The sequence below is a fragment of the Hemitrygon akajei genome, chromosome 3, assembly GCF_048418815.1.
Source record: "Hemitrygon akajei chromosome 3, sHemAka1.3, whole genome shotgun sequence".
In the NCBI taxonomy this organism is placed as follows: domain Eukaryota; kingdom Metazoa; phylum Chordata; class Chondrichthyes; order Myliobatiformes; family Dasyatidae; genus Hemitrygon; species Hemitrygon akajei.
The window spans coordinates 36,711,852-36,739,849 of NC_133126.1; the positions used below are offsets into that span (position 1 = coordinate 36,711,852).

Consider the following 27,998-nt stretch of genomic DNA (forward strand, 5'->3'; position numbering starts at 1 on the left):
GTTAGCGAAGAGGAGATGTTATCATCAATTGCACAGATTGTGGTCTTCTGGTTAGGAAGTCGAGGATCCAATTGCAGAGGGAGGTACAGAGGCCCAGGTTCTGCAACTTCTCAATCAGGATTGTGGGAATGATGGTATTCAATGTTGAGCTATAGTTGATGAACATCATCCTGACATAGGTGTTTGTGTTGTCCAGGTGGTCTAAGGCAATGTCCTTCTACTCTGAGGCTGTGCCTTCTGGTCCTATACTCTCCCACTTTTGGAAACATCTTCTCCACATCTACTCTATCAAGGGCTTTCAATATTCATTAGGTTTCAATGACAAATTCTTCATTCTTCTACATTTCAGCAAGTACAGACCCAGAGCCATCAAACACCTTCCATTCCTGGGATTATTCTTGTCTATCTCCTCTGGATCTCTCCAATGCCAGAATATTATTTCTCATATGTAGGGCCCAAACTTGCTCACAATGCCTCAAATGTGGTTTGACCAATGCCTTATAAAGCCTTAGCATTACACTCTTGCTTCTACATTCTAGTCATCTTGAAAAAAATGCCAACATTTCATTTGCCCTCCTTACTACCGACTCAACCTGCAAGTTAGCCTTTAGGGAATCCTGCACTAGGACTCCCAAGTTCCAGTGCACCCCTTATTTCTGAATTCACCCCCAATTTAAGCAATACTCTGTTTTCCTTCTGTTTATTCCTTCTAAAAGTGGATGACCATATACTTCCATAGACTATATTCCATCTGACACCTATTTGACCTTTTTCCTAATCTATCCAACTCCACTTCTCCAAACTCACTGCTTGGTCAATACTACCATGCTCTTCCACCTATCTTTAAATCATCCACAAAATTGGCTTTTAGGACATCAACTCTATCATGCAGATTATTAATAAATAATGTGACCAGTAGCAGACCCAACACTGCCCCCTGTGGAACACCACAAGTCTCTTGCAGCCAAACAGAAAAGGCCTCCCTTATCCCCACTCTTTGCCTTCAGCCAATCAGCCAATCTTCTGTCCATGATAGTATATTTCCTATAATATCATAGGTTCTTATCATGTTTAACAGCTTCATGTGAGTCAGTTCACTGTGACAAAGCTGACTGAAGAACAGCATGTTCTGACCAGTAGCTCTAAGCAGTAGATTCCCACTTTCCATGTACATAAATGCTCCTCCATTTTCTACCTGGTCTATTAAGTCATTTCATATTCATGTTTCTTTTTTCAGGGTTCACCAATAATTGGAACATTTTTCCAAGCCCACTCATCAAAGCCATTCAAATTCTGAAGACCTCAATAAGGATCTTCATGGTCAATTTTTCAAAACAATAACAAGCCCTAGACTGACTTTCCTCACAGTTGTTTTCTCAAGTTATTTATTATGCAGATATTTTAATTCAGCACTCTTATCACAGAAGGTTGTGGTTGAACAACTACTTCAAGACTTAAGCACAGAAATCTAGTCTAAAGCTCCTATGGAGTAATGAATCATTGAAGGCAGAGTTATTTGAAGGAGATGTCAAAAGCCGAAAGATCCGTGTGCTTTCTCAGGTGGACTCACAGATCCCATGATAATTCAAGCAACCAGATGTTTACCCTGAAGACCTCACAACATCACAAAAATATATTTATCTCTCAAGTAGATCACATGACATTGCCTTGGAACTGAATATTGACTTAATATGAAGTAAACCATACTTGTGATTATTTCCAAGTCAAATTTCACCTATTATGCAAATATGCAATGTTTGCAGTTCACATGGATTCTAATTTATCCAAATAGTGAAGGCAAGTAACTAATAAAAGCAAAGAAAACAATAAGAAATATTCTAACATAAAAATCATAATTCAACTCTTGCAGTTCATTTTTGTTTTGAAATTATAATTGCTGAAGAAGGCGCCGAAAATGGCAGCAGGATACACTTTAAACAGGTGTAATACATTGATGCTTAGCAGAAGTAGTTTACTGAGAGTTCTAAGGTGGTGCATTTTAGTAGAAAAATTAAAAGAGGTGTATAGAATAAAGGTTATTATTTTTAAAACAGAAAAACAAATGGATTCAGAGATGTCTATACGCCTGTCACTGAGATGACAGAGCAGGTTAAATAAATGGTTAATAAAGGATCACAGTTCTGGGCTTTATCAAAAGAAAAATAAGAATATAAAAGCAGGAAAATTACTCTGAACCATTTGAAAAAGTTGGTCTTTAACTTAAGTATTACATTAATTTCTGGCTGCCACATCATAGGAAGGGTGTGAAGGCATGAGAGGGGTCCAGAAAGGATTATTGAGAATGGTTTCTAGATGAGGGAGTATAGTTAGAATAATAGAGATGCTGGGACTTTTTCTTTTAAAAGACTGAGGGTAGAGTTCACAGGCATATAAAATGATGAGGTGTCAATAATGGAACAAGGTTGAGGACCAGATGTTATGGATATAAAATAAAGGGGAAGAAGAGAGTTAAGTATTGTATGAGAAGTAATTTTAAAATCTAGTGGTGGCAATCTGGAATTCAATCTTATAGATAAGGTGGAGCTGGGTTCCATTTTGACACAGATTTGGATAAATATAATGTGGAGAAAGAAAACGGGTGAAACTAGTGGAACACCAATGCCCAGAAATGGAAAAGACTATATAAAGTGATGGATTCAGTCCAGTCCATCATAGGCAAAGCCCGTTCCACCACCGAATATATTCACAGAAAGTGCTGCCACAAGAAAGTGACATCCATATCAAAGATACCCATCATCCAGGCCATGGCCTCTTTCTCACTACTACTATCGGCAGGATGTAAAGAAGCCTTAGGTCCCAAGCCCAGCATTTTGTGTGTGTTGTTGTTTGAATTTCCAGCATCTGCAGATTTCCTCGTGTTTGAGGTTTAGGAACAGTTATTACTCTAAAACCATCAGGTTCCTAAACCGGCATGCAAACTTCAATCACCACTACAATAAACTGATTCTATGACCAACAGACTCACTTTCAAAGACTGTACAATTTAGGCTCTCAGTATTATTTTTTATTTGCACAGTTTGTCTTCTTTTGCACAGTGGTTGTTTGTCAATCTTTGTATGTTTAGGTAAAATTTTACATAAATTCTACTGTTTAAAATGAAAGAGAAAATTGGTAGCTCAGCTTGGCTGTTTGTTTGTAGGGTTGTTTGCCTCAAGGTTAGATCACAAGGGTTTGTTACCAGTTGAGTTGACATCATCAGTGCGCAATTGTTTTTCTGCCAAGCACTTGCATTTATATTAGTCCAACTCGTTGTTCTGACTGGTTGGCTGCCGCGCTGCCTGCCAGTCTCCAATGAGTCTCAGACAATAGACAGTAGGTGCAGGAGTAGGCCATTCGGCCCTTCTAGCCAGCACCGCCATTCACTGTGATCATGGCTGATCATACACAATCAGTACCCTGGACAACTGGATAGCTGAGTGATCTCCGCTGACCTGTGCCTCTGGTTATCAGTTGTGAGCTTTGGTTCCTCCTGTGTCCATGGCTCACCCCTTGGCCCTGATCCCACATACGCATAGGTTTGTAAATTGCGTCCAGTTCAATATGCTTGTTTACTGTCTTCAATTGAGAACCAAGCTTCTAAGGATTCTCTTGATTTCTTGTTTTGTGCTTCTACCAAGATTTTTGATTTTTTTCCCAGACGAACCTGTGTCCTTCTTGGTCTTCATGTACTGATTGTATTGCGTACAATTCTATTGTACTTATTTTTCTCATATAAATGAATCTCACAATAGTATATGATAACATACTCACACAGTGGCCACTTTATTAGGTACAGGAGTGGAACACAGTGTGGTCTTCCACTGCTGTAGCCCAACCACTTCAAGGCTCGGTGCACTGTATGTTCACAGATCGACTTTTGCACAGCACTATTGTAGCATATGGTTAGTTGAGTTACTATGGCCGTCCTGTCAACTTAATCCAACTGTCCATTCTCCTCTGGCCTCTCTCATTAACAAGGCACTCTCACCCACAGAACTGAAGCTCACTGGAGGTTTTTTGTACCATTCCCCATAAACTCTACAGATGATTATGCAAAATCCCCAGATATCAGAAGTTTCTGAAATACTCAAACCACCATGTCTGGCACCAACAATCATACTACTGTCGAAGTCACTTGTATCACATTTCTTCCCCATTCTGATGTTTAGTCTAAACAACAACTGAATCTCTTGACGATGTCAGCATGCTTTATGCATCAAAGTGCTGCCACATTATTGGCTGACTAGATATTTGTATTAACAAGCAGGTGTACAGTTATACTTAATAAAGTGGCCAGTTGAGAATAGGTACTTCGAAAATAAATTTTTGAACTTTGAACTTCTGGTGTACAAGCAGTATGGACATATTGATCTGAATTACCTCTGCTGTGATACAACCATTCTATGACTTTATTTTTATGCGGTCTAGGCCAGTGGGGGCTAATTAAAAACTTTTCTTCCTCTATGAATATTAGAAGACAATGCAAGAAACAGAAATATCCAAGGATGAGTTACCAAGTACCTAAAACCAGATGTAGGCGAAAGTAATTTGAACAGTCGAGATGGAATCACTTTTAACACACCCAGAATAGGTTATGGTTCAAAATAATTTGAGGTAATGCTGGATTATTTTTAAGAACTAGAGCAGGAGATGTGGGCAAAGTTAAGGCAAGAATTGTGAATATGAAATTTCAATAGCATAATGAAATTTAGTTCAAGAAACGAAAAGGAGAAGAAACATGATGTCAATTTTATTTAGACAAAGTTGACCAGTCCACAAACTGTAAAGTGAAACTAATTAATCTGATATTGATTGTATATTATGAACAAAAATCCATCAAACAAAATATGATTGAACTAGAGATCTCAAATAAACAAAAAAAATTAAATAATTCATAACAAACACAAGGAAATCTGCAGATGCTGGAAATTCAAACACCAACACACACAAAATGCTGGTGGAACACAGCAGGCCAGGCAGCATCTATAAGGAGAAGCACTGTCGACATTTCCAGCCGAGACCCTTCGTCAGGACTAACCGAAAGGAAAGACAGTAAGAGATTTGAAAGTAGTGGGGGGAGGGGGAAATGCGAAATGATAGGAGAAGACCGGAGGGGGTGGGAGCTGGAAAGGTGATTGGTGAAAGTGATACCGAGCTGGAGAAGGGAAAGGATCATGGGACGGGAGGCCTCCAGAGAAAGAAGGGGGGGGGGGGGGGAAGCACCAGAGGGAGATGGAGAATAGGCAAACAACTAAATATGTCAGGGATGGGGTAAGAAGGGGAGGAGGGGCATTAACGGAAGTTAGAGAAGTCAATGTTCATACCATCAGGTTGGAGGCTACCCAGCCGGTATATAAGGTGTTGTTCCTCCAACCTGAGTTTGGATTCATTTTGACAGTAGAGGAGTCCATGGATAGACATATCAGAATGGGAATGGGACATGGAATTAAAATGTGTGGTCACTGGGAGATCCTGCTTTCTCTGGCAGACTGAGCGTAGGTGTTCAGTGAAACGGTCTCCCAGTCTGCGTCGGGTCTCACCAATATATAAAAGGCCACACCGGGAGCACTGGACGCAGTATACCACACCAGCCGACTCACAGGTGAAGTGTCGCCTCACCTGGAAGGACTGTCTGGGGCCCTGAATGGTGGTGAGGGAGGAAGTGTAAGGGCAGGTGTAGCACTTGTTCTGCTTACAAGGATAAGTGCCAGGAGGGAGATCGGTGGGAAGGGATGGGGGGGGAACGAATGGATAAGGGAGTCGCGTAGGGAGCGATCCCTGCGGAAAGCAGAAAGGGGTGGGAGGGAAAGATGTGCTGGGTAGTGGGATCCCATTGGAGGTAGCAGAAGTTACGGAGAATTATACGTTGGACCTGGAGGCTGGTGGGGTGGTAGGTGAGGACAAGGGGAACCCTATCCCGAGTGGGGTGGCAGGTGAATGGGGTGAGGGCAGATGTGCGGGAAATGGGAGAGATATAATTCAGAACTTTGTGTTTCCACGTCAATTTCCTACCCATCTCCACCCTCACTGTCCCCTCCCCCACACTCAGCTTTATTTGCAGATTTTTTGGTTTGTCTGCTTCCATCTCTTACCCACCTGCTCTTTTCTCCTAATTCCTCTCCTCACCACCTGTCTTGATTTGCCTATATCCTTCACCCCTCTTGGTTCCACCAATCACTTACTGGACCTGATCTATCCTTCCTCCTCTCTGTGCTGGCTGTCTTCCTTCTCCACTCTCAGTCTTATTGCAGGCTCACAACCAAAAAGTCAACATTTCCTTCCCCACACAAATTCTGCACAACCTACTGAGTTCCTCCACCAGATTGTTTGTAGCTCCAGATTCCAGCATGTGCAGTCTCTTATATCCCCACAAAAATAATATTTATGCATCAAATGGTAGAGTTTCTTGAATGAATAAAGAAATAATATAATTTTTTAAAGTATAATAACAAACTGGCTGTTAATATGAAAGAAAATCAAAGTACAATTTTAGAAGGACAGCAACATACAAAAGCTAAAAGGAGTTAGAAATATTAGCAATTAAAACTAGAGGCACCAAACATAACATAAACACAAAATTTAAACAAGCAATAATGAATATGATGAAAAAACTGCAGATTCAGACTGAAAGTTAGAGTGATTTTCATAGAATTGGTGTGATCATGGACATGAAAAAGAGTGCAAGTGGGAGTGAAATGACAGAGTCCATGATGACACAAACCTAAGTGAGATCAGCAAAGTACTAAGGACTATAATTTTTCAAATGAACCAGATGCTTACAATGTCAAAAACAGATATATCATAAAAAATAAATAATATTGAGCATGACATTAGAATAAAATTAGTAATCACCAAGAAATATTTGGAAGACGTGAAGTACAGCAAGAGGAGATTGAAAAGAGGCAAATGGTGTTTGGCAAGTTTAATAAGAATTATTTAACTAAATAACAGGATTCCTTAATAAATAAATGTAATGAGGTTGATTTGGTTAATGATTTTTAAAAACACTATTAATGCTTCTCTAAAAGACATATGTAAATAAAATCAATGCAATGTCCATTTTTGGGTTCCTAATTATGGGAAAATTACTTTTGTCCTCTTAGGCAATTTCATGAGATCGAGGATGTCTTCCTTCTATTCTACTTCTGCAAGCTCTGAGGGGGCTGCTGAGGCCCATGTACGATCCTCAGACCTGCCACAATGGCAAGGTGGATAGTGACCACCATGATTACACCCTTCCTCAGCCATTTTTGCATGATCTATGCTCCACATAAGCCACCTTTCACCCTTCAAGATTGTAAAGGCAGAGTTTCATGGCAGTTTCTCTGAGTTGAGGAGCAACTAATCAGCAAGAAGCAGAGTGTAAAACGAGCTAATGAGTCGTAAAAAGAGTCAGGTCTGTATTCAAGATTTAAAAGCAGGGCTTTTAAATCCCTATTGAGTTGGGCAATCCATGTCAGGGCTGTGCAAAAAGAGCTTCCTTTTAATCAGGAGGGAAATCAAGATTTCACCACAGTTTTCCTGAGTTGGGGAGCGACCAATCAGCAAGAGGGATTCATTAGAAAGGACCAATTAAACTAAACCAAGTATAAGCAGTGTGGCCATTCTTTTGCATGTGCCAGTGTTTATCAGGTTTGGGCGAGGTACATTGCCTTGTAAGTTACTCTCTCTCTCTCCTTATTTGTTCATTCCTCATCTGTTAGGGCATAGTAAGTTAGTGAGAATGACTCCAGGTGCAGTGTTCTGTACTCTGTGTGGGACTTATGGATTAATGGGATCTCTTCTGGGAAAGGTATGACCTGTACAAAAGGGATTGATTACACCTGAACCCAAGAAGGCCCAATATCCTTCTGGGCAGGTTGGCTCGAGTTGTTTGGGTGGGTTTAAACTAATTTGGCAGGGGGATGGGAACTGGAGTGAAAGTGCTGAAGATGAGGTAGATGGTTTACAAACAGAGGCAATGCAGAGTGAGACTGCTGGCAAGGAGAGGCCAATGACAGGGCAAAATTCCAGTCATCAGGATGAGTTGCAATGCAAAAGATGGACAAAATCAAAAAGGGTGAATACAGGACTCAAGGTGTTATATTTGAATACGTGCAGTATACAATATTAGGTAAAAGAACTTGCAGCTCCATTACAGATTGGCACGAATGATGTTGTAGGCATCACTGAATCATGGCTGAAAGAAGATTTTAGCTGGGAGCTTAATATCCAAGGATACATAATGTATCGAAAAGACAGGCAGAAAGGCAAAGGGAATGATGTTCCTCTGTTGGTAAAAAATTATATCAAATCATTAGAAAGAGGTGGCATAGGGTCGGAAGATGTTGAATTATTGTGTACAGAGCTAAGGAACTGCAAGGGTAAAAAGACCTTGCAGTTCCTTAGCTCTGTACACAATAATTCAACACCTTCTGACCCTATGCCACCTCTTTCTAATGAGACAGAAAATGCATACCAAAAGGCCAATATTATAATAGTCATGGGGGATCCCAATATTCGAGTAGATTGGGAAAGTCAGGTTGGTGCTGGATTCCAGGAGGATGTTTCCTATGCTGGGAGAGTCTAAGACCAGAGGGCAGACCCTCAGAATAGAGGGATGTTCTTTTAGAAAGGAAACAAGGAGGAATTTCTTTAACCAGAGAGTGGTTAATCTGTGAAATTCGTTGCCACAAGCAGCTGTGGAGGCCTAGTGTCTATGTATATTTAAAGCAGAGGTTGATAGATTTTTGATTGGTCAGGGCATGAAGGGATACATTGAGAAGGCCGGAGAATGGGGCAGAGAGGAAAATTGGATCAGCCATGATGAAATGGCAGAGCAGACTTGAAAGGCAAAATGGTCTAATTCTGCTCCTATGTCTTATGGTCTTCTTCGATGAACTTCATCAGTAAGAATAACCTTAATTCCTTAAATAGCTTTCTGACATATTCCAACAGAAGATAAAACAGATAAACTCTACCCAACCCCACTACCACCACCCAAAGCCCACTTACACGACCATAACTGCTGTATGACATGATCTGTGTTTCCATCATTTTCATTTCTATTTTCCAGCATCTGCAATGTTTTGGAAATGTATTAATATTTAATTCACAGCTGCTTCGCTTCTTGGACACTGTCAATGAGAGTCGGGCTTCCCAAGCTGTTGGAGGTATCCTTGATCCTCCTCCTTTACATTGATCAGTCACAAAATTGTGATGATACTATGGTTTTTCAAAGATGCTTTAAGGGCATTCCTGAAGCATTTCCTGAGTATTCATAGTAATCTCTCACCACAAGCTTATTGTAATTGATTGGTGTCCAGCATCTGAATGGTGTGGTTCATCCACCCAAGTTGGCCAAATGTAATCACACCCTCAATGATGGGGATGTTAGCCTCGGGAGGGGGGGGGGGGGGGGGGACAATGACATTGTTTTGCTTATCCTGCCAGTGGATATATAGGGTTTTGTGAAGACAGCATTAATGCAGTGGGTGCTATAAAAAATTATTAGAATTGCAATGATGAGATGATGTGGCTATTAAGACAAACCAGATAAACTGTGACTGTTTATTACATCAGAGAAGGTTGAGAAAAAATGTTTAAGATGATAATATAAATTCAGAAAAATAACTATCAATAATTAGAGGTATATAGTCAAGATCAACACCAAAATAGAAGGAAAGTATTCACTTATTTAAAGTGCAACCATTAATGAATGGAATGGATAACCAAAAAACAGAAATATAACTAATGCCATGACATTCCTCAATGAAAAAAAAATTGAAAAGAAAATGTGTAGGATATAGTATTGAGTGGGCTACTCTTTCAGAGATTTCAGGGAACTTTTGAGCTAAATACCCTTTTGCCTCAGGCAGTGAAAACCACAATTGAACAGTCTGTGGTATAAATATTAATTTATTCTATATCATATTATTTTATTTAAAACTTATTCTGCAATAAATGAATTACTTACATTTTACACTTAATTGCATGCTTTTTGGAACAGAACAATCCACAGAAGCTGAAAGAACAAAAATACCAATGTTATTTTTGAAAGGGTTTTGTAAGTTTTTCTTGATGAAAATGCAGAGTTAGGAGTCTGACACAGATTAATTTTAGGCCATTCAGCTCAAGTGATCTGTGCCAGTGCTTTATGCTTCTTACTTGCCTCCTTCCATCCTTCTTTGACTAACCTTATCAGTACATGCACTTATTCCTTCTGTACCTTTCTGGCATCTCCTTCCAACAGCAGATAAATTCCACCCTATCACTATACAAAGCCCACTCCTATGACTACGGCTATTTCATGATGCACCAAGTGCTTCCACCTTTTTTTTAGTACTCATTTCATGTATCAGCAACATGTCGGATCTGTATTAATGTTTAATTCACTGCTGCTTCTCTTCCAGATAATTATAACTTAAATAGGTTCTCCATGACTTGGACACTCAAAGGAAAACTTGAGAAGTAGAACAATAAATTCTTGTTTATTCAGTATTTGTGCATCTTGAATTCTCATACAACCAGCAAAAATTTCTAAAAAGCTTGAAATACCATATGACTTCTTGTCCCCCCTCCCCACCAACTCCCCATGGATGTTAGATCACTAAGAATATATTGTATTTCATCTTTCAATTAAGCACTTCAATATATTCTGAATTCAACACCAAAATCACCAATTTCACCAATTTCAGATCATCTACCTCCAAATTATTCCAGTTCCAGATTAAAAGAAATCAAATTGAAATCTATAGGAGGAGCGCTGAGCAAACTACTGGGCCTAAAAGTAGACAAGTACCCTGGTCCTGATGCAATGCATCCCAGGGTACTGAAAGAAATGTTGGATCTATAGTAGAGATGACATCTTTTTGCAAAATAAACAAAGTTATTATGTAACTTTGCTAATGCTATATAATTCAATACTTTTAGTTTCAAAGGGAATTCAAGATTGCTGTCATATGGACTTGAGTTTTGACTCAGTGGTGAGCAGACAGTATTTGAGACAGACGTAAGACAAATGCTCGGAGGTATTTCTCTTGATGTCTTTCGTGTTACTTCACCTGGCTGTAAGAAAAACCACATGGGCCAATCAAACTTGGAGCAGCCCATTAAATTCAGAAAAACCTGGTAGAAAGTTATTACAAGACCGAGATTCAGCCCAAACCACTGAGACAGGTCTGCCGTATTTAGCTTCATTACTTTATTATGTTTAAAGACGATATATTGAAAACTCCAAAAATGATTAACTTTTAAAATACATCTAATATGACAAAATAATTTTAGAACAAAATTAATGAGCCTGTTTTTAAATGTCGATTTAAAAGTTATTTTTAATTTACAAGCTATTTGAAAGATGCTAAAACATGTTCTTAAATTAACAAGCCATTGCAAAGATTTAGAAAAAGTTGATAAACTATTTTAGATCTACTGTTTGATCTCTAGCAGCTGTTCTCTTTTATTAAAATCTGCAGCAATCCCTGACGAGCCTTTTCAAACAGAGTATAAAATATATGGGCATGTTATCTTGATATGTAGAACACATTCAGTTCAACTTCAGACTGCCTTGCTGATGTCCATATTAGCTAAAATGTAGGGACATCATCAATACACCCTGCACAGGCACTCCGTCACTATCAGAGTGTCTGGAACTCCTGCATTAGGTTATGCACAAGCAAAAATCACCTTTTTTTAATCTACTGAATAACAACATTGAAAGCCAGTAATTTGGATGTCACAAAACCCTGGCCCAAACATGGAGTATGACATGGTGAAGAATATTATGCTGACTAGATTTTCATTAGTAACATTCCGTGCTTACCTTTAGCAGAGAGAATTCTGTTGTAGTGGGAAGCCATATGAGCTTGAGTTAGGTGCTGGTCAATCACTCTCCTGGAAGAACTTACATAGTAAGCTGTAAGAAGAAAGTGACGTATGTGATACACTGAGATGAATCCAAAATCTTTCTCAAGTATAAAAATTATTACATTTTAACACATACAAAGTGCTGGAAGAACTCAGCAAATCAAGTAGTATATAAATAGTTGACTTTTCAGGCCTAGACCTTTATCAGTGCCTCACCGGTGTCGAGGAGGCTGCACGGAGAGCACAAATGCAGTAGATGACCCCCAAAGACTTGGAGGTGAAGTGTTGCCTCACATGGAAGGACTGTTTGGGAGGTGTTGGGGCAAGTGTAGCACTCGTCCCACTTGCAGGGATAAGTATCACGAGGGAGATCAGTGGAGAGGGACGAGTAGACAAGAGTCAAATGGACAGTGATCCCCACAGTAAGTGGAGAGTTGGGGAGAAAGGGTAAGATGTGTTTAACCCATTATAGATGGTGAAAGTTACATAGAAGATAGAACAGTGCAGCACAGAACAGCCCTTCAGCTCACAATATTGTGGTGACCATTTCATCTACTTCAAATACAATCTAACCCTTCCCTTCTACATGGTCCTTCATTTTTCTTTCACCCATGTACCCAAGAGTTTCTTCCAATGACCCTAATTTATTTCTCTCTACCACCATCCCTGGCAGTGCATTCCATTCACTAACAACACTCTGTGAGAAACCTACCTTTGATATCCCCCATACTCCAATCACCTTAAAAAGATGTCCTTTCGTATTAGCCATTCCACCCTCGGAAAAGGCACTGGCTGGCTACTCTATCTATGCCTTATATTGTCTCATATTGAAATCTATTGTCTCCTCTCAGAGAATGATATGCTGGATATGGAGACTCATAGGGAGGTATGAAAGGACAAGGGGAACATGATACTTGTTACGGAAATAGAAGGATGGGACGATGGCAGATGTGCAAGAAATGGAGGAGATGTGAGTGAGGGTAGCTTTAATGGTGGTTGAAGAAGGAGGACATCTCAGATGTCCTAAAATGGCAGCCTCATCCGATGAACAGATGTTGCAAAGATCTCCCCCTTTTCTCAATCTTGCTGTCTTCATCTCTGGAGACAGATTATCTACTGATATCTTTCATAAACCTACTGACTCTCACAGTTATCTTGGCTATATGTCTTCCCACCCTGTCACGTGTAAAAATACTATTCTCTTTTCTCAGTTCCTCCATCTGCATCTCATCTGGAGTCAGGATGTTGTTTTAGAGTTATTCAAGACCAAGGTGACTTTGCACTTGAACTACCGTGTACAATTTTAGTCACACCATCATTGGAAAAACATCATCAAATTAGAAAGAATGCAGTTAAGATTTATGAGGACACTTGGTGAGCAACATTGTAGGCATTCATTGCTTCAATGTTGTATTACTCTATATGGGTGGTGAGGTGGAGATATATCTCTAACGAAGGATGTATAAAGTGCTCCTTTCCTCCACTAGCTTGCTTAGCCTTCAGATCAGGGTCACGTGAAGCAATGGGAGCAGGCAGTGGATGATCGTATGAGCAGCTGGTGCATATCACAGGTTCTGGTTATGTGACCACTGATGCCAGGCAGACAATCTCTGAAGAATATTGACAATGGTTGGGATCACCCATCTTGTAAAGACACTGCCCAGAAGAAGGCAATGGCAAACCACTTTTGTAGAAAATTTTTTCAAGAAGTCACGGTCACAGAAAGACCATGATCACCTACGCCATACAACACAGCACATCACAAACAAACAAATTACTCTGTAATAGGTGATGATCATTCAGCTGTATCTATGCATGGTTTGAATGGAAATTAAACATGATTGATTTGATTTGACAGAAGAAACAATGAAAACCCTCTCAAATGTGATCAGAGTACTATGACATCATCCTAGTGATCCACCCATTCAACCTTGCCTCTAGACAAATAAGAAGTTTAAAAGGCCTGAGGTAACAAAACAGTAAGACCTCAATAGAAGATGGTATCCCTGTAGAAGTCCTTAAATTTGCAGATAAGGAACCTCCATCACAATCCACACTCCCATTGCCACATCCGGCAAGAGGAGGATATAATAAGAATGTGACCAACTGCAAGAAATGGGCAGATCTGGTTGTACTGTTTTCCTGCAGTTTGACACAGGGAATGCCACAATCACAGCCTTCCTCAACCTTCTCCTCTCAGTGGCCAAAGACCTACACCCACAGGTTCTTCCCATTATATGAATGCCCAAATTATGTACACCCCATACATATAAACAAGCTTTTTGGGAGACCAGCAGGATGGATTTACTGACTGCTGTAGGTATGCAGGCATCTTCTGCCGTCTGGGAATGTAATTTGCAGATTCATTCCTGATGTGCAAACTATTTGGTTATGAACAGTTCACAGGAACAGACCCCTGCTGTAATTTGGGCACAATCTACATATGCTATACATACCACAAATGGCATTTTTTTTGGCCTTAGTTAAAGCTTCATTTGTGTCAACTGTAATGAATAGTGGAATATGCTTCAATTTGGTTGTCACAGAAGTTAATCTCCATCTCAAGTTTGCTTTATAATGGCATGCAAATCATAATCCTAATTACAGTTGGCCCTCCTTATCCGCGAATTCCGCATGTGTGAATTCAATCAACCGCGAATCACGAAAACCCGGAAGTGCTCTTCCAGCACTTGCTGTTTGAGCATGTGCAGACTTTTTTTCTTGTCATTATTCCCTAAACAATGCAGTATAACAACCATTTTACATAGCATTTACATTGTATTAGGTATTATAAGTAATCTAGAGATGATTTAAATTATACAGGAGGATGTGCGTGGGTTGTCGTGGATCAGGATCGAAAAAAATCGGAAGTTCTCTTCCTAAGTAAGTCGGAATAGGTACACCCAGTATTATTTAGCATCAGTTAGTCAAACGTTTGTCTTAATATATAGTATATATTTTACCTTTCTATGCATATAAAACACTTAACGTATGTTTCAGCACTGGGCTCGGAAACAGAAATCCCCGGGACTCGGGACAGATCGCTCCTGAGCGCGCTCTCCACCGTGCCGGGTTGATGTGGAGGATCAAAAACTCAAAACCCCAAAACCTAATAATTAAACCACTGTGTTGCTTAGTAATAATTGTAGCTTTCATCGGGGCAGAGTCTTTCTCACTTTATCCTTTAAAATTGTTCCGATCGTTGACCAACGTAGCCTAACGCTTTTCCAATGACCGATGGCGTTTCACCTCTTTCCAATCGCTTTATTATTTCCACTTTATTTTCAATCATGTTCAAGTCAAGTCAAGTCAACTTTTATTGTCCTTTCGACCATAACTGCTAGTACAGTGCATAGTAAAAATGAGACAACGTTTTTCAGGCCCATGGTGTTACATGACACAGTACAAAAAACTAGACTGAACTACGTAATAAAAAAAAACAGAGAAAGCTACACTAGACTACAGACCTACACTGGACTGCATAAAGTGCACAAAAACAGTGCAGGCATTATAATAAACAATAAACAGGACAGTAGGGCAAGGTGTCAGTCCAGGCTTCAGGTATTGAGGAGTCTGATAGCTTGGGGGAAGAAACTGTTACATAGTCTGGTCGTGAGAGCCCGAATGCTTCGGAGCCTTTTCCCAGATGGCAGGAGGGAAAAGAGATTGTATGAGGGGTGCATGGGGTCCTTCATAATGCTGTTTCCTTTGCGGATGCAGCGTGTAGTGTAAATGTCTGTGATAGCAGGAAGAGAGACCTCGATGATCTTCTCAGCTGACCTCACTATCCGCTGCAGGGTCTTGCGATCTGAGATGGTGCATTTTCCGAACCAGGCAGTGATGCAGCTGCTCAGGATGCTCTCAATACAACCCCTGTAGAATGTGATGAGGATGGGGGGTGGGAGATGGACTTTCCACAGCCTTCGCAAAAAGTAGAGACACTGCTGGGCTTTCTTTGCTATAGAGCTGGTGTTGAGGGACCATGTGAAATTCTCCGTCAGGTGAACACCAAGAAATTTGGTGCTCTTTATGATCTCTACCGAGGAGCGATCGATGTTCAGCGGGGAGTGGTGATTATTTTGTGATTATTTTCGCGAACAGAAACACTGTGGATTCAGATCTCTGCCGGTGGATCCTAATGTCCACCGCATTAAGACAGGTTAAATAAGGTCTGGGGTTCCGCTGGGTCCTAAGGTCCCCCGCATTGAGACTGGTTGAATAAGGGACTTGAGCATCCGCAGATATTGGTATCCGTGAGGGGTCCCAGAACCAATCCCCCGTGGATAAGGAGGGCCGACTGTACTCTCAGCATCTGTTGTCGTCAAGCAAACTTGTGTCATTGCCCCAATTCCATTATTCAATCCTTCTCAATACAGTGCAACACCTTTACTAACTCCTAAGATTCTCTGGCCCATGACTGCTCAAAGTGGAGAAGGGGCCCTCAGTATGGCACTCACAACCTGAATAAAGCAGTCCAGCATAAATGACCAAGTGGATACACCACTTAACAAGCTACCCAACTACCCCCCCTTCTTACGGGCACCTCTTGTCTTATTTGTGGAAGAATTTGCAGTTCTTTCATTAGACTTGTAAGTCACCTCCACACTAAGTTGAAGAAAATCATCTTCAATCTTAAATGATTGTCTAAGATAGTTTTCCAAGTTCTGTGGACTCTCCATGCGTACATTTTTGTTCCATCTCCTCTGTCAATACTCTTTTTAATCTTAAATATTAGATTAGATTCAACTTTATTGTCATTGTGCCGTGTACAGATACAAAGACAATGAAATGCAATTAGCATCTAACCAGAAGTGCAAAAGAAGTGTTATTTACAAAATAACTGTGAATAAAAAAGTAAGTGCTACAGCACACAAATATAAAAGTACTGAGACAGTACAATATGGGTGCAATACTGCTTAGCATTGTGATGTGAGGTTCAGCAGGGTCACAGCCTCAGGGAAGAAGCTCTTCCTGTGCCTGCTGGTGCGGGAGCGGAGGCTCCTGTAGCGCCTACCAGATGGGAGGAGAATAAACTACCTGCGTCTCAATGTCACCAAGACCAAGGAGATGGTGGTGGACTTTAGGAGATCTAGGCCTCATATGGAGCCAGTGATCATTAATGGAGAATGTGTGGAGCAGGTTAAGACCTACAAGTATCTGGGAGTACAGTTGGACGAGAAGCTAGACTGGACTGCCAACACAGATGCCTTGTGCAGGAAGGCACAGAGTCGACTGTACTTCCTTAGAAGGTTGGCGTCATTCAATGTCTGCAGTGAGATGCTGAAGATGTTCTATAGGTCAGTTGTTGAGAGCGCCCTCTTCTTTGTGGTGGCGTGTTGGGGAGGAAGCATTAAGAAGAAGGACGCCTCACGTCTTAATAAGCTGATAAGGAAGGCGGGCTCTGTCGTGGGCAAAGTACTGGAGAGTTTAACATCGGTAGCTGAGCGAAGGGCGCTGAGTAGGCTACGGTCAATTATGGAAAACCCTGAACATCCTCTACATAGCACCATCCAGAGACAGAGAAGCAGTTTCAGCGACAGGTTACTGTCGATGCAATGCTCCTCAGACAGGATGAAGAGGTCAATACTCCCCAATGCCATTAGGCTTTACAATTCAACTGCCAGGACTTAAGAACTTTTTTTAAAGCTATTATTAATGCTTTTTGAGTTAGTGATTTAGATGCATATCATATTATTACTGAGTTAAGTATTGTATGTAATGAGTTTTTGCTACAACAAGTGTATGGGACATTGGAAAAAATGTTGAATTTCCCCATGGGGATGAATAAAGTATCTATCTATCTATCTATCTATCTATCTATCTATATCACCATCACCCTTGATGGATTCACCTTGACATCCTAGCTCTTGTATTCTCTGCCTCTACTTATAAAGCTCAGGATTCCATCTTTTTCTTTTAACCACTTTCAAATGAGCTATGCTAACGTAGCTCCCGAACAATTTTACTCACACCCCTCTTACCTAGTGCAACCTAGCTTAAATTGCTTCTCATTTCTGCAATCAAAAGTTAACAGTGCAATTCTCAGTATTAATTTTTATCTACTAGTTATTCACCCATACCACCAGCTTAACTATATTTACTTGAAATCCATTACCTTTCTCCTCAAAGTTCATTCACTATGTCTCTACAACTTGCCCATAATCTGCCAAACCAAAATAAAGATTGGATCCTTGGTTCTCATCTTCAAACCCACCATCATTCCATGCAATGAATTTCCCTCCATTATTTCTGCAACCTTCAAAAGCCACCAGGCACTTGTTCCACAATCCACGTCAGCATGCTGATGGAACTGTTTCTTTCCTGATGGCTCACCAGTCTACTTGAACCAACCACTCCCTGCCTCACAGCACCTTCAAGTTCTCTTGCAGAAGATGCAACACCTGCCCTTTTGCCTTGCCCCTTCTCACCATCTAAGGACTCAAATATTCCTTCCAGTAACACAGCAATTTACTCGCACTTCGAATTTTTGTTGCATTTGGACCTCATGATGTGGTCTCTTCTATTTGAAGAAACCAAAATTGGACTGGATGATGGTTTCAAAGAACAGTTCTTTTCAGTCCACTCGAAAGACCTTGAACTACAAACTAGCTGTTATTAATTCTCCAGCTCAGTAACCCATGATCGATCCCGATGCTTTTGTTTCAGATTTTGCCTATTTTTCCAGTGACCTCATGGATTTCCTCCATGTGCCGTGGTTTCCTCACCCACATTCTAAAGAAACGCTGATTAGTAAGCTAATTGGTGATTGTAAATTACCTTGGGTAGGAGAATGGGCATGTGGGCAACAATCAATTATGGGGAAATGGGAATATAGGAGTGATACGAATGACCTTCTTCAATATCATAAGAAATTAATTGACCTCTTGCACAGTTCTAATAAAACCCAATGTCAGCTCAACAGCACCTCATCTTCCCATTGGGTACATTGTAGCTCTTGGGACCCAACAGCAAATTCAACACTGTCAGTCAACTAGCTTTTTTCTGTGTTAGAACTGGCAGTTCTGTTGGAATGTAATCCACCTGTTTCATTAACTGTTTTTCTCTCTCCATAGATGTTGTATGATCTGAATATTCTTTATTTCAGAATTCCAACAATTGCTATGCATGGCATTTAATACTCCTGCACTTTAGTTCCAAATGCCTTTATTCATTTTCCTCTATTTATATGGCTCCAAAAACATGGTATTTTTGTGGTTAGCACAATGCTTTACAGTAGAGGTGATAAAAGGTTCAATTCCCACTGGAGTTTGTACTATGACTGTGACTGCGTGGATTTCTTCTGGGTGCACCCATTTTTTCCTACAGTCCAAAGACGTATCAGTTGGTAGGTTAAGTGATCATTTATAAATATATCCCTAACGGCAACTCCTTTGCTTGCATCTTTGGAAAAAGCTCTATTTCTATCTTTGATATCTCTTTTTTTTCCCTTTCAAGTTTCTTTTGAAGACCGCAACCTGGAGTTACACGCTGTCTTTGATTCTTCGCGGAAATGGGACCCACTCTTGGAGCCTCACGACCGGCCATTTCTCAATGTGCCAAGGATGCGGCCTGGAAGACCAGAGCACCTTCAGGGTGCCGCATTTTTGTGGCTCTCGAGGCGGGTGGGGATTCAAGGCAGGTGCCGCCTGGTGCATCATGGGAGAAGGAAGATCGTAAGCAGCAAGCTGGCTGCTGGCTGTGTGCCTGGAGACTCGAATTCTTTGGGCACAGAGCTCGGAAAAAGTGACGCAACAGACTTTTAACATAATAAATCAGTGAGTTACTTTGTTATGTCTCCCCTCTCACTGTGAAACAGACACACCTCTTTTTCCCTTATTAGGGGGAGACAGAGAGCCTGTGGTATGTCAATACGCCTTCGGTGAACAAGCAGTTTTTGGGGTACTGCAAGTCTGTGTCTTTTTTGATGTTTTGCTGCACGTTTAAGTGCTCGGTGGAGTCGTTGCTTTGCTGCTGCTTATTGTGTGGGACGGGGAGTTGGGGGGGGGCTTCAGGGTTCTAACATTTAAATGCCATTAATTCTTGGGGCACACTTCTGTTTTCATGGATGTTTGTGAAGAAAAAGAATTTCAGGATGTGTATTGCATACATTTCTCTGACACTAAATGTATCTATTGATTAGACTAGGATCAAATTAGGGAATTGCTGAGAGCAGGAAAGACCTATTTCATGCTGTATCTCAACTACACAGAAAGAGCTATAGTTAGCTAAATTCAATCTCCCCTTTTATACAGCACCAAAACTAGTTACGTCAGAAGGATAATCGTAATGTCCAATTTGCTACCTGCATTCCCTTTATCGTCACCTGTCGCCATTACCTCAATGTACTCTTCCAGTTCTGACAAAAGGCCATTACGTGAAACACTGCTGCTTTTTTCCTCTCTCTCCATAGGTGCTTTCTAGCTGGCTGATATTCCCAGAATTAGGGAATGCTAATCTCACAGTTGCAGTATCAGCATTTTTTTTTGCTTTTGAAATTCTGTCCATTGCTATTACAGCCCTCTTTTATCCTACGAGCTTCAATCTCGATGTCAAGGTTATTATCGACTGCTACTTAACGTCCAAATGGATACTGGGGCGATAACATTGTTTTGTCCCAATGGCTCCCCTTGCCCACTGCTAAGGTGAAGCCGCTTTTGGTGCCACCAGTTCACGCGCGCTCCCGAGCAGCGCCCGCGCAGCTTCGGTTACCGTCTGACTAAACAACGGATGCTGAAGTTCAGGCCACAGAATGTACCTTTCTTGTTTGCCATGTTGATGCCGAGCCTTCCCATATTCTCGGACGACGCAAAGACGCGAGCTACGGCCGTCAAAGCCGCCGTTATCTAGGCTCAGAATCAGACAAGAACACCACAGCCGCCATGTCTGTTGCTACGCCGCATCCTCGGAGCTGGGTCAGCCAACCACCAGTCGCATCATGTATACGTCACTGTTGCCTTGGTGACAGAGGCTGCTCCGGGATCCGGGTGTCTCTGGAATCAGTGCAAGGGAACTGAGTGGGAGAAGGAATGGGATGAAGGCATGGAGAAGGGAAAGGACGAGAAAGGGAGAGAGGCGAGGGGAAATAGGAGAAGTAGAAGGAAGAGCGAAGGAGAGGATTGAGGGAGAGAGGAGAGAGATGGAGGAAGGGAAAAGGAGAGAGGATGGAGGAGGGCAAAGGAGCGGTGCAGAAGAAAGTGAAGAGATAGGGAGAAAAAGAGTGCAAAGAGAATCTGAGAGGGAAAGATGCATGCAAAGTAAAGAGAAGGAAAGAGGGGGAATGCGGTGAGGGAGCGGGAAGGGCCAGGGGAAGAGGGATGTATGTTGGAGTGGAGAATGGATGTACTTTGTTAATGGGGAGATTAGGTTTGGAATTGGAGAGAAGAGGGGTTGAGGAATTGGGAGAGGAGAGGGTGTAGAAGGGGAGAGGATTTAGGAGTGGGTGAAGAAAGGGTGTAGGGGTGTGGAGTGGAGTGGAGAGAAGAGGGGTGTAGGTGTGGGGAGAGCAGAGGGTCCAGGAGAAGGTGGTTTGGGAATGGTGAGAATGACGAAGAGAAGAAACAAGGGAGTGAAAAGGACAGGAGGAGTGGAAGAAATGAAGGGAGAAAGGTTGTTTGGAAAGAATGGGTAAGAAAGGACTCTGGTGAGAATGTACAGTGGGTAATTGAAGAATAATGAGGGACGAAGTGTGAATGAAAGAAGGAGAAGTGAGGAAGAGGGAGACATTTTGGAGTAAGTGAGAGATGTGAAGGTGGATGGAATTGGAGGGAGGATCAGTGGGGTCAGTGGGAGCCTATGGTGTAAAAGAAAGGATAAAAAAATAAAGGAGGTTGGAATGAAGGGGTGAAAGTGGGTGCAAGGAAAGAGACAAAGACTTAGGATGCTAAAACAGCAAGGAAATGACTGGAGTGGAAAGATTGGAGATAATAGACATAACAGTCTGAAAGAAGGACATTGAGAGGGATATGGAAAGAAAGACAGGAATGGGAGAAAGTTGGTTGGAGGTAAGATCAATCCAAGGAAGAAGGTATAAAATGGAAAGAGTAAAGCAGATTTCAAAATATGTAAATAAATTATGGCTGAGAATGAATTATAAATAAATGGATGGGGAAAGGAAAAGTTGAAAATTAGATGAATGTTAAAAAAATATGATAAGTGATGTAAGAAGAAGGATGGACTATTGTGAACATGAAGGAGAAAAGATGTTAACTCTTTCCAATTCAAGCCTGCATCATGTATTCTATGACCTTTATGGATTTATTTTTAACTTCAACGCAAGAGATTCTGAAGATGTAAGAAATATTGGGAAACACACAAAGTTCTGATAGAACTCAGTAGGTTAGGCAGCATCCATGGAGAGAAATAAACAGTCAACATTTTGGGTGAGACCCTTCATCAGGACTGGAGGGGAAGGAAGAAGGAGCCAAAATGAGATGATGTGTGTGGGGTGTTGGGGGGGGGGGGGAGGAGTATAAGCTGGCAAATGATGATGGAGAAGAAGCAGTGAAAGAAGGTCTCATGGAATAAAGTGCTGGAGGAACTGCAAAATATCTTCAAGCTACCGTATGTCTACCCTGAAGAAGTTTAAATCTTCTCTTCAAGGGAGTCCAGTGAGATCTTCTCCTACTACTCCCCATGATCACCCGCCAACTTGTACACCTTCCACTTCCCCACCTACTTAATCTGGCTTCTTTCCCCTTCTTTTTGAGTCCTGATGAAGAGTCTTGGCCCAAAATATCAAATGTTTAATGCTTTCTATGGATGCTGCCTGGACAATTGAGTTCCTCCAGGACTTGTATGTGCCCTTTTAAGATTGTTTGCTTCCAGGAATGTTATTGTATTTTTCTCTTGAGGGTCGTTGTCACATTGCATTACATAGCTCCAATTATTTTCAAAATGTCACAAACTGTTACATTGTTATGCTATCCCTGATACGCTTTCAGTGTCTAGAGACTGTACCATTTTAATTATATAATAATATATAGTCCCCTTCTTATAGTTATTGTCACCATGTCAAACAAATAGGAGTGTTTTCTTTAAGTAAGTAAGCTATCACCATATTCATACAATATATGTTCAATGAATTGGTACTGAAACTAGAGGGATTGGATATTTGCTGGACACGGTAGTCAAAATGAACTCCCCATGAACTGATACTGGAACGTCAGTGTTCTGCCATTTACATTCAGTGGCCACTCTATTAGGTACACCTGCTCGTTAATGCAAGTATCTAATCAACCAATGTGGCAGGAACTCAATGCATAAAAGCATGCAGACATGATCAAGAGGTTCAAGAAGCTCAGACCAAATATCAAAATGTGGAAGAAATGTGGTCTAAGTGATCTTAACTGTGTAATGATTGTTGATGCCAGATGTGGTGGTTTGGGTATCTCAGAAACCCCTGATGTCCTAGGATTTTCACACATTGCAGTCTCTAGAGTTTACAGAGAATTGAGTGACAAACTAAAAACATCCACACAGACACACTTATACATACTGTACTGCCCTAGAAGAAGAAAGAAAGTTGTAGATTCAAGTCTGCAGCTGACATTTACACGGGAGCTATAACAAACTACATTGAAATGAGCTAGAAATTACAAAGATTCATAGAATTTGCCTTTGGTTCTTTTGTATACCTGTACCTTCTCTTGAGCTTCCACATCCTTGCCATATGGTAACCAGATTAACAAATTACTCGCAGTCAAATTAATATTTTGTAGAGGTTCAACGTATTCTTTCTCTTGTACTTTATGCTTCCATTTATAAGGTAGGATTCCTGATGTTTTTTACATTGTTTTCTTAATCTATACTTCCATTTTCAACTATTTGTTTTTACAGTATATGCAATTATTTTCATGTACCTCCATTGGAATTCCATCCTTTAAATTAAATTATTTCTCTGAGTAAAATATATCCTTTTGTACTTCTCAGTCTATGTTCTCTTGCAATGTCATACTATCCTCCATGTTTACAAGTTTTGTGTCATTTGCAAGTCTTAAAATGGTGCCCTGTTCACCCAGTACTTGGCATTTATAACTGTGAAGTTAACCAGTGGTCCTATTAGGTACCCTTAGGGATCACCACAATATATCTTGCTCTAAATCAAAAACAATTGATCACACAACACATTTGCCCTGCCTCTAAATTTAGGCATCCATATCACTGGAATATCAACTGGTCCCTTAGGACCGATGTGGCAATCAAGAAAAAGTATTAGCATATGTACTCTCTTAGGTGTCATTTGGCTTGTTTGCAAAGCTTCTCTCAAACTACTGCAGACGTGCTGTAGAAAATATCCTGATGGATTGTATCTCAGCCTGGCTTGGCATCTGCTCTGTACTGATGGAGCAAGTAGTAAGTAGTAGATACTGCCTGGTCCATTACAGGCTTGTCACTTCCTTTTACGCAGTTCACCTTCAAGATGTTTTGCTTTAGGAGTTCAGAAGAATAGGGGGCCAACAAAATTAAATTTACAAGTTTCACATTAGATTCTGGTAGGGCTGGGCAGTCTGGACTGAGGAAGGATTTTCTCTCAACTGGGATGCCTGGAACACTCCCAGATGAAAGACTGGGAAATTTTTTCACTTAGGCAGCAGTGAACCTGTGAATTTGTTACCACAAGAGGCTCTAGAGACCGAATCACTGAATGTTTTTAAGAAGGAGAGAGATAGATTTCTGAGTGCAATGTTGAAAAGGTAGGAATTATGGTATTGATATCAATGATCAGTTAAATTGCTAGAGATTTATAGTCAAGCAGTGCAGAAAAGGGCCCATCAAATCTGAGCTGACTATCAAGTACCCAACTACATCAATTGTGCACTAATCCGACTTTAATTCCTCTAACATTCCCACCAATGTCTTTCAGATTCTACCATTCATCTACACAACAAGGGGCAATTAACAATCGCCAATAGCCTACAACAGTTAAAACGAATGAAGCAGCAGTCTTGAAAGGCTGAATTTCCTACTTTTTCTGTTGTCATTCAAAGTGGAAATTGATAGATTTCTGGACGTTAAAGGAGCCAAAGGATTAGGAGAGTGTGTTATCAGTGTCTCCTTCTTTGTCCTGCCTATATTATTGGTTTCCAAATGGACCACCATAGCAGGAATATTTCCGACCTCCCACTCCCAAATCCTTGTCCACACTCAGGTACCATCTTAAAATATGCAGCAATCAATCTAAGGAGGGTGACAGAATAACAAGAACTCCTGAACTTGGAGTGGGAGGACAATATAGCCTCTGGAGTCTGTACTGTCCTTCAGAAAGTTCATGTCTGCTTCTCTTCGCATCATTTTTTTTGCCCCATCAGCACATCTCTTTAAAACCCAGAAATCTATCAGTCCTCATTTTGAAGAATGTCATCATGAAGTAGCGCTGTTTCCTCCGTTTCTGTAAAAACGGTGATGTAGGAAAGCTACCGTTTCTGTAAAAACGGTGATGTTGGTCATTAAGGAGCAGATGTAGGTGTGGGAGGTGTTGCAAAGATGAAGATCCAAAAGACAACAGAAAACGCAAATAGGTTTTCAAGTTATAATATGGGTAGTTGAACATAAAATAATGCCTACAATAGAGAGTTTGAAAAATTGTACATTCACTTGTACGATATCATGTTTAGACTGGTTTACTAATACTGAATGGAAGACCGATAAATGTCTGGAATGGGAATGCAGCAGATCTAGTAACGGTGGCAAGGGTATGAGAAATAAGGGATGAGCGAGCCTGTGGAAAACGACGCAGAAATCGACACGTAACCGTATAAATCCTACCATTGCGTTGACTTGTCCTCACGTCTGGGCTGATTTTACTTTACTCCACGGCGTAAACAGTGTTTACAATGCGTTAGATATACCAACGATTTAATAAACTTTTGGAAGACATCTTTCGTAGAGAATAAACAAACCAATCCGCAGCCCCTCCCAGTTTTTATTTGATTCTGTCCGCTCTCCTTTGTTCTCACTGTAAGCTAAAGACTCGCTCGGCGTGAGCAGTGGCTGCAGAATAACACCGCCACCTGGCATAACCTTATTAACATTCATGGCAGGTTTGAAGACTCAGGAATACCGATTGCGGCGCAGTGCGATTAAGTAATGTAAAATGCAGTCACCAGTTGAATCTACAAATGACATCAACAATGATTTCATATTACTCGTCTTCCTTACGCTTTTTTTTCCACGAGCGCCACGCCCGAACCGAGATAATATAATTTATGAGCATAACCTGCGTTAAAACATTCATTATTGTAGCGCTGTGTTCAGATAAGAATACGGGCTTTTAAAGTTGAAATTATTCGAATGTATAAATGAACCGACACATGTTGTTACACGTAGTCTGTAACATCGTGAGGAGTATGTTTGCGTAATGTAGGCGTCTGCATTTGGCAGATGGTGGAGTGTTACAACCGGTTCTTGTGTGACAAACGCATGGACTCTAATTCCAAAATTATGCTTATGCATACGTTTTCCGCGTAGGAACGAATGGTAGCTTACACGTTACAGAAGCCGTGGTGTAAACAATCGTGGCCGCGTTAGAATCCCTCCCAAGCTGCCTCCCGCTGCCGCCCCTGCCCTCTTTGTGTAGAGAGCGTTTGATGAGGTGGCTGTTGCCTGCCGCAGGACATTGCCATGTGCCGAGAAGCCGAGCGCGACTTCGACTCACAACTCCACCTAACAACACGACACCACCACACATAGCCTCCATCTCCAGCCATGAAGAGTGTGTTCTGCAACCCCAGCCACTCCGAAAACAACATCTGCTATTTTCTGCAAAGATAATATACTTCTATTCAAAAAGAGAGGAAAACAATACATGTAACAGGCGGGCGCTTGCAATTTTCACTGCGGCGTGAGCCCCTTCACGCACGAATCGTTTCTGCTGCTACGAGCCTCAGCCTGAACGTGGTTTATGAGTTTTGCTTCATATTCAGTTTATTTATGTTATCGGCTTGGTTGGAATAAAGCACGCATACGTAAAATGTTGACTTCAAAGGATGGTCCTTCTTGTTAAATAGGCGCATTCAGAATAACTGGTTGCAATTCTCGGATGCAAGAAAAGGCAAGGTTTTGGCGATCTAAGATGAAATTTCCAATAGAAACGTCACGAAAGCACACTAATTGTGAGCCACCAGGTTTGTATCTGTAACGCAATTTGAATATATATGTGGTGTGTGTGTGTGTGTGTGTGTGTCATCAGCATTTTAGTTTCGTGAATTCAATGATGTTTGTCCAGAGTTGATCTTGTTCTTATATCATTAAATGTATTTGTGTGTAAGCAAGTCGATGGGAAATTGCGTGAAAATGAAATTATTGTCCCCAAATGCCAAGCGATTTCTTCATTTCATCGATATTCACGTCCAAATGAGGATCTACAACTGAATCCTTGCAATAATTATTTTGTGAGGGATATGCTGCACTGTTAACTGGGCAGTTATATCGTGCCATCCAACTGCACGTCTCGAATCTCCATAGAAGGTGTAATTTTGAATATGTAAATCTTTAATCATTCCGGAATGCTTACTGAGAATATTATTTTCCTCGCACTTTTTCTCTGTTTAATCAATCAAGTCTTTAGATTCCCTCGCGTGGCTTTGACCTGGTGTTTTTTTGTTGGATGTATCGGGTCGCTACAGCGAAAAGACCCGCATTGTGGTGCGGGAAAAAAAAGAATCAAAAAGCATTGAGAAAAAAATACTGCTATGTAGATTGCCACTAAGATTATAATTCTTGGAGAATTAAAATGGAGTGTTGAAATATTTATCTCTATTCAACCTCTCTCAGACATCTCCCCATTCACTATCCCATCTTGCAGTCTGGTTGAACACCAATTGATGCGTAGTTTGAAAACTGTTCCTTCCTTACCGCATCCATAATAAACACTCACATTTTCAAAGCATTGGTTTAACAATATACTCACTAAAAGCTGTATATCCCCGAATGCAAAACAGATTACATTATGTTCAGTTACTGCCGTCATACCAACCAATTGTCAAAAGCTCGTAGACATCAAAACCCCTAAGCATTTTTGTAAATTTGCAGACATCGTTAGAAATTTAATGCAAATATCCCGACCGACTTTTGGATTAAAACCTTGTTAATGAGTTGGTTATCCTTTTTTAGATAATGTTTGGCCACAGAGTATATAATTTTGCTACAGTAACAAC

The 27,998-nt window shown here is 40.9% G+C and overlaps 2 protein-coding genes across 5 annotated transcripts in view; one reads left to right on the forward strand and one right to left on the reverse strand.

Annotated features, from left to right (window-relative positions):
* The window catches only part of LOC140724866 (spermatogenesis-associated protein 7-like), an 82,441-nt gene extending 56,648 nt beyond the window's left edge, over positions 1-25,793 (reverse strand). The window contains 4 exon segments of the mRNA XM_073039581.1: positions 9,956-10,003; positions 11,801-11,893; positions 20,600-20,834; positions 25,609-25,793. Of these exon segments, the coding sequence (XP_072895682.1) occupies positions 9,956-10,003; positions 11,801-11,893; positions 20,600-20,636 (178 nt within the window). The 5' untranslated portion in view covers positions 20,637-20,834; positions 25,609-25,793.
* A 448-nt stretch (positions 25,794-26,241) lies between these two features.
* Positions 26,242-27,998, forward strand: part of LOC140724868 (potassium channel subfamily K member 10-like) — a 55,100-nt gene continuing 53,343 nt past the window's right edge. For 2 of the 4 annotated variants that reach the window (XM_073039585.1, XM_073039584.1), the window contains exon 1: positions 26,865-26,966. Coding sequence is in view for 2 of the 4 variants with exons in the window: in XM_073039582.1 (XP_072895683.1) it covers positions 26,882-26,966 (85 nt within the window). In the remaining 2 variants the exon portion in view is untranslated. Of the gene's footprint in view, positions 26,967-27,998 lie in introns of all 4 variants that reach the window. The other 2 variants (XM_073039583.1, XM_073039582.1) reach the window with 2 other exon arrangements.